The 12,314-nt window shown below is 36.3% G+C and overlaps 1 protein-coding gene across 6 annotated transcripts in view; it reads left to right on the top strand.

Moving 5' to 3' along the window:
• The window catches only part of mctp1a (multiple C2 domains, transmembrane 1a), a 254,147-nt gene that overhangs the window by 160,142 nt on the left and 81,691 nt on the right, over positions 1–12,314 (top strand). For all 6 annotated transcript variants that reach the window (XM_049470826.1, XM_007243904.4, XM_022667577.2 and 3 more), the window contains 3 exons: positions 6,634–6,736; positions 7,571–7,673; positions 10,146–10,247. In XM_049470826.1, the coding sequence (XP_049326783.1) occupies positions 6,634–6,736; positions 7,571–7,673; positions 10,146–10,247 (308 nt within the window). The remainder of the gene's footprint in view (positions 1–6,633; positions 6,737–7,570; positions 7,674–10,145; positions 10,248–12,314) is intronic.

Here is a 12,314-nt window from a genome sequence, read left to right on the forward strand (position 1 = left end):
CAGAGGGAGGAGAGAAAGAACGAGAGAAAAAGAGAGAGAGAGCTTAATGTATTCTCATCCTCCGGTTTACCTCGCTTGCACTCCAGCATCCACTGGGCCTTATTTGTTCCTTGTAGCCTCTCTCTCTCTCTCTCTCTCTCTCTCTCTCCCTGTCTCTCTCAGTCTCTCTCGACCTGCTCCTCATTGTAATTAGCTGAGGTGTTTATCTGGAGTGCTGCTCTCCATGCCGTGCAGAATAAATCGGCAGAGTGTGTTAAAACCAACAGTGTTTAGGGACAGTGGGTTTTACACCCCCCTCTGACTGGCCCCATTCAGCGCAGACCCACATCCTCTCCCGGCTCCCGCTGGACAGAACCATATTACACAATCAAGTGAGCAGCTATTACAAGCCCGACTCTCCATTCAGCTCGAATGAGGAGCAGCATTTATGAGATTCAACAAGATGAAGACAGAATACATTCATCCCACAGTTAGTAGACTGAGAAAATATGCTACGATCTGGTCCCCACTGTTTAATAGTGGTTTATTATTCACTTATTAGGCCTAATAGTCCTTTGGTAGTCATTCAAAGTGTTGTGTACTTTTGTGGTGTCCCACAGGGTTCTGTTTTAGGGTTTTCAAAATTGTTGCTAATTGCAGAAGAAATGTACAGTAGTTAAAAACTGAAATTGGAGCCCACTAAAGTTTTAAAAGGTTATCCTTAATTCTCAGGTGTTCACCATAGTAATGGATGATATCTATCGATAATATTTTATCGATATCATTAAATATTCCTCAATAATAAATTGCGTTTCTGAGAACAGTACCAGTCAAAACAGTCATAACACACATCCCTTTTTTCAATGTTTTTCTTTATTTCTTTATTTAATTCACACAAATGGAATTATGTGGTAAACTTAGTTAAAAAAAAAAAGAGTATTTGTTCTCCACAATCCCCTGACCACAGTTCATTACCTCATTCCATAAAAATATGCAATAGACAGTAGGACAATAGGACAATATGCTGTAAATACTGTAAATATTGTGATACATTACCTAATGATGTTCTGTTCATAGCATTTGAGCGATATTGCCTGAACTAAAGTTAGGCCCTGAGCATATAATAGGTGGTATACACAAAAGTTATGATTCAGTTTGCAGTTTGCACAAACAAGACTATAGTTATCCAGGCAATACTTTGTGTATACGGCATACACACTAGTGCAATTAAAACATGTATTTATCATAATGTTGCATAATTTCAGTACTACTGCCTGTACTATACCCTGACCTGACAGTATCTTGCACCTTTACACCCCTATTTTGAGTTATTGGGCCCTATTTTAGCTATCTGTAGGTGAGCTGTTGCATGACGCAGCTTGATTTAGGGCGTCATGGTGTCTTTGCTACCATAACGACGAGAAAAGTAAGCCTAATTCTATTTATTAGTTATGGGTGGGTTTTGGGCGCGACACCTCATTCCACCTATTGTTTCTCCTTAGTAGTGATACCTTATATGACATGACAATTATTTTATATTACTAAGATATTGTTGTTTTTGTATAGATATGGTAGTTGTGTATCTCCAACATAACAGTTTTACAGAAGAAAGGAAAATACCTTTCAGTTTATAAGGCAAACTGTTTGTTTTTAGTGAGTAAAGCGCTTCTGTTTACTTATAGTAAGCTTAGATCTCCAGTATTTTAGTGCGGTTAGCAGCAGCGCTATCCACAGTAAGCAATGCTTAGGACTACTAAATGCCGCCCGATATCGCTACACTAAGGAACCCTGAGTGTTCCAGATAGCCAGGGTGCTCTCACCTAGCGGTTCTTCCCACGTAGCTTGGTTTAACATGGTAAACACGCAGACTACAGTTCAATACACTCATCCTTTCAGCAGCGAATGAGCTAGATGTGCAGCTAGCGGCTAATGCTAATACTGCTCCAGTCTCAAAACTAGAGAAAAACTTCTTACAACACTGCACTTCAGCAGAGTGGCTTTACATCATAAACATGCACACTACAGTCTGATATACTCATCTCTAAGCTGTTAGAGGTGCAATTAGCTGTTAATGCTAATACTGCGCCAACCTTGGTGCTGAAGAAACTTTACTGAAACTCCTGTATTTTGTACGTTTCTAAACAAATAATCATTTAGATGTACAGTAATGTGCTAATACACATCATGCGTCTTGCAACTATTTTCTAAACTATTACGATATTAAGTGGAGTTGAATTGAATTTTTCCCTGTATTCCAGCAACACACTCTCTCCCAACACGTACTCGATAGAGTAATTGTCGCATAAAATTCTTTAAGAGGTCATTCCAGGTTTAATCATATACGACGACTGTTTCTAGCGCAGTGGGAGCAGCAGTGAGACGTACAAAGTGTCTGGACGTGGCTGTTACATGCAGCCTTCTGCATAACACGTTCCCGGATTTCATTTAAGACGCCTTCCAGACCTGAAAAATGTAATTACTGTGCGCTACGTTTGCATTGGGCTCGTCAAATTGGAGCCAAAATGAGGTTGAACTCATCTCGGCAGTCGGAGAACGCCGGGCCCAAATTAAGCCGTGGAGGGAGTCTCGCCGGCCTCACCTGGGGAGTCAAAGTTTCATCCAAGGCGAAGCGTGAAATCCGCTCAGACAGCCGCCTCACAAACAAGGTCAGAGTTCGTCGCCGAGGACGACCGCGTGTCATAGGCAGGACTGTAGCGCGGGGATGAGCGGTTTGTTGCTACATTTCTCTGCCTATCAGTTTGTGTTAATTTACGCATTAAGATAAACTGCATCCCCACTGCTCATCCATTTAGCACGGGGGAAAAAAAAGTAAAAAAAAAAGACGCAGACAAATCTGTTTAGACAGAGAAATTTAATGCTTATATACAAACAATTACAACCATCTGCAAGAGCTTCATTTACAAATGCTGTCTAATTTATTCGGGTCACTTCTGGAGTCACTTCATGTCATTCACAGAGTTTAGAAGACTTTATTTGCATGTTTTAGCTCATGATTAGCGGCTAGATTTAGCCAAGGCCGGATTTGTAGACTGGCTTTTAGACTGCAATTTATGCTATCTACTGTATGTGTATTATGCAGAGGTGTTAAGTAACAAAGTACAAATACTTTGTTACCTTGCTTAAGTAAAAATTTAAGTTATCTATACTTTACTGTAGTAATTATTTTGCAGATTTTATTTATTTATTTATTTTTGCCTCTACTCTTTTTCCTCTTTTTTCACTCAGTTATCTACCACTAGGATAGAGTGTGTCTGATTGTGATTGGATTAGAGCTTAGGTCGGGCCCAAAAACGACCCAGCCCGAGGTTGTTTAAATGAGCACAATCTGTTCAGAATAATGTTAATTAACATTGCAACACTGAAGAAGCATAGACCTATCGTTTAAGAACAATTTATTAAGAACCGACCTCCCCGTCTGCTCTAGTATAATTAAAAATGTTTAAGAATATAAAACAATATATATATATTTTTTCATTTTAAACATATAGCCTACATGCAAAACACACAAAACAACAACAAGGCTATTCTAACACTATTCTAACTATTGTGATTATCACGCAATAGCTTTAATTAAAATAAAAATAGCATTAAAAAACAGAGCCCGACCCGACCCCAGGAAAGTGTTTGAGCAGAGAATCTAAGCTCTAGATTGGATGTAGAGAATTATTAACATAAACCATTCCGACACCCTATTGGTTTATTTGTGTAAATTTATCACACCTGCACACGTCACACCATACTACCGCAAGAACATAGAAAGACGTATGTAGCCTAGTATGAAGATGATCTGTGGTTCAAGAGATGTCAAAATGTCCTATGACTTTTCACACCTTTGGTATCATTTTCATTTAGTCATAAGCATATAACTTTAAGGAGAATTAAAAACCTTCCCAACCCATCAGTTTTAAAATTTCAAACTCTAAAATAGAACCCAGTGGTACTGCATATAATGATAAATATAACACAAATGTATCATAAAAATCTCTGCATTAGGATTCACAACTGATTCTTAAACCTAGAGTTAAATGTAAAAAAAAGAAATGTATATCACAATATATATTTCTTATTATGTGTCTCCAAAAGTGCCCAAACACAACAGATTGCATGTTTACTCCCTAAATATCAGTACGTTCCACATTTAAACATCCTCCAGACATTTAAAGGCCTTTTAAATCTCATGTTCAGCTGTGTCTATTGTTTTTAGAAATAGTCTATCGTTTGTCAGAAATAATCGCAGACTAATCGACTAATCGAAAAAATAATCATCAGATTAGTCAACTACCAAAATAATCATTAGTTGCAGCCCTATTTGGTATTGAATTGTTGTCCACGTTTTGTTCAATGTTTTAACCTTCATTGTAAGTCAGTGTGAAAAAAAGACAAATATATTTTATGTCATTTTTTGAGCATTTCTATTATTCCATGAATCATGAAATTGGTTTAATGACCAATTCTCTTTATATAAAAAAATAATCACAATACAAAATTGTGAAACACTATGCTGGTGCATGCACTATGCCTGCAAATAAACACTACATTTACAGTCACTGCAGCTTTTGTATTTGTATTAGAGCACATTTTAGTGCATTTTAGATCTGCATTGATTATAAATATGAACTTATCCAGGGGCGGCCGATCAATGAGCTCCTGAAAGTGATAGGGCTCGTGACAGCCAGGACTTTGCATTGATCACGGTGACATTTATTCCGCACGTCACCCAAATGTCCTGCTTTTGTCGTCATGCTGAAGATCAATGGCAGTCTCTCGTTCATCTGCTGGGAATTGATGCATAAACCCTTCTTCTACTTTGTTGTGAAGAACTTGCTGAAGAGCGCTCTCAGGTTATATTAGCGCGTGATTCCGTGTTGCGAAACAAGGAAATCTCGGTTGCATCGCGGGAATACCGGAGCATCTTTGTTTTCTTCTGACCCATCTTTTAAAAAGCACGTTCTTTTACAAACAATAAAAGTGCTCCCAGATGTTTTGTTCAAAGTTGAGATCAAAGCTGAAATTAGGAGTTTTGTTGTTTGAGTTTTGTTGGAGGAGGAAGCTGGTCCTTTCAAATTACTGTAGATATATTTACATGTATATTTTAATAGCACATTTCAAAGCATATAGGGCACTGGTTTTGATTGTTTTTTTAATGTGTCTCTAGAGTTGACTGTTTATGATAATTTTTTTTTGTTATGTGATTTGGCAGAGTCTTTAAATATTCACTGGAAGTTACTGTTTCTCCACAGCAGGACTGTTTGTGCGTGCTAAACTTTAAATGCCTTTGTTTGTGAGCACAGCTCTATCTGTATGTATGCTCTGTACTGTATATAGTTCATCCATACAGTGTTTTATGTGTGTGTATACATTTATTCTATATATAATATTTTAAATGTAATTCGTGATACATTAAGGATTACGTATAAAAATATTGCCACCATAAAAAAGGTCACACACTTTAATATTTAATTGGAGCGTCTTTAGCGTTGATTGCAGGATGCATTTACTGCTTCTGCAGTGTCCATGTCTGAAAAGGATGATCTCATGCTCCCTGAACCACTCTTTTACAATAATTCTGCTTTTTAATCACAGTTTTCATGCATCTTGGCATGTTCTCCTCCACCAGTCTTACACACTGCTTTTGGATAACTTTATGCCACTCCTGGTGCAAAGATTTAAGCAGTTCTGTTTGGTTTGATGACTTGTGATCATCCATCTTCTCTTGATTATATTCCAGCGGTTTTTAATTAGTTAAAATCAAAGAAAACTCATAATTTTTAAGTGGGCTCTTATTTTTTTTCCAAGGCTGTATATGATATTATACAAGCTTATGACCAATATTTAAAGTTATTATGTATTCCATATAATGCATTATAAATGTATTTATAGTGCATTGTAATTGCAGTTATAATTCATTATTTGGCATATACACAACTTCTACATCACTTACAGCGACACTTTTATAAAATACAAGTGTGTCTCTTATACAGACATGCTTTATAATGCCTTTATAATATTCATAGTGTGTATTAATAATATTTTCGTATGAACAGATATAATAAGTTATGATGAATTCACTCTGTATAAACACATACATACATCATTATTTACATTTAAGATACTATACAAGCTTACGCCAAATAGTATAAGGTATTATGTGTGCCATATAATGCGTTATGAATACAGGAGTCATGGGAAGTGTCACTATAATTTATTTCCAATATAAATCCGTATGTGTCTGTTAGTTGAACTTCTCAGCCCTCATGTGGTTATAGTAAGTGTGTGTGTGTGTGTGTGTGTGTGTAAGGCTGTAGGCAGCGCTGCGGCTAAAGCGCTTATCTACCTGTGCTCAAAGCCAGCGTATCAGTGCAGCGCGAGGCCGTGACATCGCAGCAGACAGGCAAAAATGAATACATCAAATCAAGCGGCCGATGATAAATTGTCCCTCAAGCTGTGGTGTGTTTTAAACGAGGCGGTGGGGTATAATTTAGCCCTTTGGCCCAGCTCTCCCACGCCTTTATCAGGTGCAGAGAAACTCTGCCATCTCTCAGAGTGCGGCAGCCAGTGGATTACACCAGTCTACAACTGATAAAGTTAATGGGTGTGTGTGTGTGTGTGTGTGTCCGTGTGTGTCCCTCACAGGCAAGAGTGACCCCTTCTGTGTCGTGGAGCTCAGCAACGACCGCTTGCAGACACACACAGTCTACAAAAACCTCAACCCAGAGTGGAACAAAGTCTTCACATTGTGAGTTGAGCCTGATACACGTGGCTCACATGTTGACTTACTGTATTTATGTCTATGTATGTCTGTTTATTTGTTTTATTTTAAGTACTAGTGGCCATTAGTTAACAGGTGTAATCTAATAAATGACTATTGTATTGTATCTACTACAATTTCTATTATAATAAAAAAATAATGTGCCCTATATAAAGCCAAATTGTTATGTTCCATAAAAAAAGAATAAGACTAGTAGAACATTTAAATCATATTAATTTAGTTTTATGTCCCGAGCTCTACACGGACTTGTTAGATATAAGTAAACTTTTTTTTTTGTTCCTTAAGGACTAAGATTAACCCCAGGATGAAATTACACTCCCTGTGCAAGTTCAATCATTGGACGCTTTGGTAATATGCGCCGTACATAATTCCTCACATTAGTTTAGAATCTGGAGGTGGTTCCATTGATGTTTTTTCATAATCTTTCAATCTTCCCAGCTGGAAATTCATTTGTGAATTCCCATAGAAAGCTGGGTAATCTAGCCTCTCCTTGGAGTGCCCGTCTCTTTAAGAATAACCTCATTTTCTTCCACTCTTTAGCCTACTTTTCAAAGATAGCATTTCAAAGGGAGAATCGCTGCATCTTTTTTTAACCCTCACACAATGGAGACTGTCACCAAGGCTTTAAATGAATCAATTTTTTTTTTCCTTTTCGCCGTGACTTCAAAGATCTTTTCCGATGGTTAATATTAGTCAATGACTTCTTTTCCTGCACCCCTTCCCCACCTCCACATCACCCCCCACCCACCCACCCACCCACCTCTCTCTCTCTTCCCAATCTGATTTTTGTCTTTCAACCAGCAACGTGAAAGACATCCACTCCGTGCTGGAGGTTACAGTTTACGACGAGGATCGGGACCGCAGCGCCGACTTCTTAGGCAAAGTGGCCATTCCTCTGTTGAGCGTAAGTCCCGAGCTCCCGTGCTTCGGTCTGAGTCGACCCCAGGAAAATAAAGGTCTGCTAGTTATCACTGAAGGAGGGAAACTGTGGAGGAAATGTGAAAAAGAGTTTTAGTCATCATACAATTACATGAAAAGCTAGAGGACACTGATAAAACTAATAAAAAAAAAGACTAAGTATCAAACATAAAAACACAGACAGGTAGTCCATAAATTAGTAATCATGAGTAATCCAGAGTGAGTGGGGAAATTACAATAGATTTAAAATAAGATAAAAAAAAATACATTGCGAATTGTTCACAAGCCACTTTTACTTTTAGGTAAGAAAAAGTACAAAAAACAAATAAAACTAACCTCACTTTTTTTTTTTTTGAGTAACTACAGGAAGATAGTCCACAAATTAGTTATCAAGGCCTTAATTTTGAAGTAAATAAAGAAATTCTCACTGATTTTAAATTTTAAAAGTGCCTTGGGAAGTGTACTGATATTTTCTGAATTTTATAGTCATCATACTTTTAGTTGAGAAAAACAACAAAACACGAATAAATCTAACTCCACTTCTCAAAAACGTGAGTAACTACAAGAAAAAAAATCACAAATTAGTCTAGACAATGTTTTAGTAAAAAAAAAAAAAAAATCAGTTTAATTAAAATGCCATTTTTAATTGTGTAAAGTGTAAAGTTTTAGTCATCATACCTTTAGGTGAGACAAAGCCAGTAGACACTGATAAACAAATCTCACTAGAACAAAGGTGTAACCAGAGGAAGAAAATTTAAAAAAGCTGTAAGACTATAAGAGTGATTAAACTAACCACAATACCAAAAACACGCTAACCATAATAAAACAATAACTCCATAATTCCAACTCATTTAAAAATATTTTTTAAAAGACCTTTTACAGAATGTTCATCACACGTTTAGATAAGAAAAGCTTTAAGACACTGACTTGTAAAACTAACCCAATTCTGAAAAGTACTATGTCAGAGTTACTAAACTACAAATTATCATTCAAAAAACATCAGAGCACAAAAGAAATTACAACTGATTTAAAAATGAGACTTTTTTGGGCCTCATTATAGTCATCATACATTTAGGTGAGGAAAACTAGAAGAAACTAGTCAAAACGGGTATCTGTAGGTTTAATTTACATTAATTAAGGAAATTCCTACTGATTTAAAATTGGATTTTTTTGTCAGTGTATATTTAGGCAATAAAAAGCTACAAAACACTAATAAAACAAACCCCACTAATAAAAAGTGATAGGAAACGAAGAAAATAAGTCCATAAATTAGTAATAGTAACTTTAATTCAGAGTAAATGGGAAATTTACAGTGATAAAAAAGCCCAAAAAGACTGATTGCCAAAAATACATTGATTAAAAATGATTATCCACTGGTTGAAAGTTCATACATTAGTAATCAGAATTTTAATGATTTAAACATTAGATAAGCTGCTTTTAAAGTGTCTTTTAAATCTTTTTTAGTCAGATTTACTATATAGACAGATCTACCTATCATTAATTAATCACATTTACAGCTTTTTAATTTGTCATACATTTATTTGAAATTGGATTTTGTAAAAATTACAATCAGCATACTTAGGTGATGACCCCCCTCTGCTCCAAAAAAACACTGATAAAATGAACCCCACTATTAAAATGTGATTAACCACTGATTGAAAGTGTATAAATAAGTAGTCAGAACTTTAATTGTTTGCTTTTGAAATGTCTAGCTGAGATATTTGTGATTTTCTGATTTGAGATTTTCTATATAGACAAATCTACCCATCATTAATTCATCACACAAGGCTTTACTTTGGTGTAAATGGGGGAATTTCAATTGATTTAATATTGGATTTTGTACAAATTACAGTCAGCATACTTATAGGTGATAAAAAAAGCCAAAAAAGACACTGATAAAATGAACCCCATTATTACAAGTAGTCAGAACTTTAGTTGTTTGCTTTTGAAATGTCTTGCTTTTGAGATTGTTAGTCAGATTTACTATATAGACTGATTGATCTACATATTGTTCATTCATCACATTCACGTTTTTAATTTGCAGTTGATTTAAAATGTAATTTTAATAAAAACAAAGCAATGTCTTGCTGAGTTTTTAGCCAGCGTACTTTTAGGTGATAAAAAAAAGCCAAAGTAAAACTGATAACACTAACCCCACCACCCGAAAGAGAGCAAGATAAAAAAGAAGAAGCAGGGGAAGGAGGAGAGGAAGATGAAAAGAGGAGGAAAGAAAGGATGAGAGAGCGAGAGAGCGTAATGTGTGCTCCCAGGCTGATCCCCCAGGATAGTTAATTTGCGGCTGACAGTGGTTGGGGCGTAATGAACAGGTACTTGTCAGCGCCGCCACAGTTGTTTTGGGCTCTCTGTCAGATGCAGCAGCTGGGGGTCAAAGGTCGCGCGGGGAGTGTATTCAGCTGGGTATTGCCAGACAGACGGCTGTCATGTCCCTCTCCCACAGATCCAAAATGGTGAACGGAAAGCTTACGCCTTGAAAAGCAAGGAGCTGACAGGGCCAACAAAAGGGGTCATCTTTCTCGAACTAGACGTGATTTATAATGCTGTAAGTCCCTCTCTCTCTCTTTTTCTTTTTCTACTCGTCCCCTCCCAACACACACACACTTAAACACACTCACACACATTCACACACACACACACACTATCTCCCACTCTTCTCTTTCTGTTTGTTCCCTCCGACGTGGTCGCTCCTGTCGTTTGAACGTGGGGCTGTCCCCCTCATCCTGGCTTTTTCTTTAATTACAGAAGGCTCCCCTTCTCCTTACGCTTTTGTTTGTGGGTGTGTGTGCCGCTGTTTGCGCCGTGGCCGCCATTTTAGGTGGCAGAGCGAGAGAGCGCCGGCGGCGGCACATGGCTATGTGGTGGCACCCGGCAAGTGAAATGGAGGGAGAGAGCTCAGTCAAGATCAGTCATTAGAGAAATCACTCGTTAACATAGTTCACATCACTGAAGTGATGAAACCCAGACTGTGGTCAGATTATTATTATTATATTTAAAACATTTTTTTAAGAGCATTCAAAGCTTTCCTAGACTTTTGGCTGTATTTACACAGGTACATGATTAATTACATAGCTACACAAGTCTCCAGACTTTTGGACCAGATCAAAAAATTGATTTGTTTCAGTAAATCTTTAAATAAACATGAGAAATATTAAAGATTCTATGCTGACCAATATTTTCAGTTTTCAAATTTCATGTTTCAGATATTTTCTGCCTTAGTTTGAATGTAATTGTACAACTACAGTATGTAATTACATGTAGTTACATGACTGTCCTTAAGTCTGAACCAAATGAAAATTTGGTTTGTTTCAGTAAATTAAAAAAAAAAAAACGTCAGAAATATTTTGAAAAGATTTTGTGTTGACCAAATTTTTCAGTTTTCAGATTGCATATTACAGGTATTTTCCTCCTTAGTTTGAATGTATTTGTAAAACTACACCGTTAATTATGTAATTATATGTGGTTACATGAGTGTCCATAAGTCTGGACCATATTAAAAATTGGATTTGATTCAGTAAATCTTAAAAAAAAAAAACATCAGAATAAATAAAGATTCTGTGTTTACCAAAATTTTCAGATTTCAGATTCAGTATTTCAGATATTTTTTGCGCCTTAGTTTGAATGTAATTGTACAGCTACATCATTAATTGTGTAGCTACACGTAGTTACATGAGTGTCCATAAGTCTAAACCACATGAAATTTTGATTTGTTTCAGTAAATCTCAAAAAAAAAACATCAGAATCTGATTTCAGATTTTTCGGTATTTTCTTAGCCTCTCAGGTGACGTTCAAGCTCAAATGACTCTCAAGTGGATTTGATTTACTTTTCGACAGGCGTGTAAAGGCCACGCAGCTTAAGTGCTCTCTGTCATTAACCCTTTTAACCCTATCAGACCAAATGTCTCACAGTCTTAAAAATAAAGCCGCTCTTAAAATGATTATTGGCTTGGGCATTCAGTTCTTAGAATGCTACCTTGAGGAACTGAAGGTATAGAACCTTTGCCTTATGCTAAGATTCTTTAATCTTAATTCTTTAAACATTTAAACATTTAACTTTCAGAGAAAACTCTGAGGTAGAATTTAAATGTAAATGGTCTATACTAATTTTAACTACTACTTTTAACTATTTACCAATGATGGATTTTTTACATTTTGTGTAGAATGTTTGATTTTGAGATTAGGTTGAGTGTGATGGGGTTAAAACTAAATGGAGCAAACAAAAGTCTGGAATCCTAAAATTCTAAAACGCTATTTTGTACATTTTACTCAAATTGTTCTACTTTTAGTTTCATTTTTAACATGCAAAGTATGCAAAATAGAACGAATTTCACTAGTACTCTAAGACTATACTGCATTAACCCCCTTAGACGTTATATGAAAGCCCAGATTTCAGATCTTGTCTGCACTTTTCACTCTCACAACTGATTCATTTCTGTCATAATTAACATTAGTTCAGTTGGGCCTAAAATAGAGCCCTGTGTGTCTCCACAAAACATGCTAAACCAAGTATTGCCAAGTAATTCATGATACTTTTTGCATTAAGATTAATAACTAAGTAATAATAATAATAATATGTTAGGCTTAAGGGGTTGAATTTCATTCCGTTCAGTTT

Source organism: Astyanax mexicanus, chromosome 22, assembly GCF_023375975.1.
Source record: "Astyanax mexicanus isolate ESR-SI-001 chromosome 22, AstMex3_surface, whole genome shotgun sequence".
In the NCBI taxonomy this organism is placed as follows: domain Eukaryota; kingdom Metazoa; phylum Chordata; class Actinopteri; order Characiformes; family Acestrorhamphidae; genus Astyanax; species Astyanax mexicanus.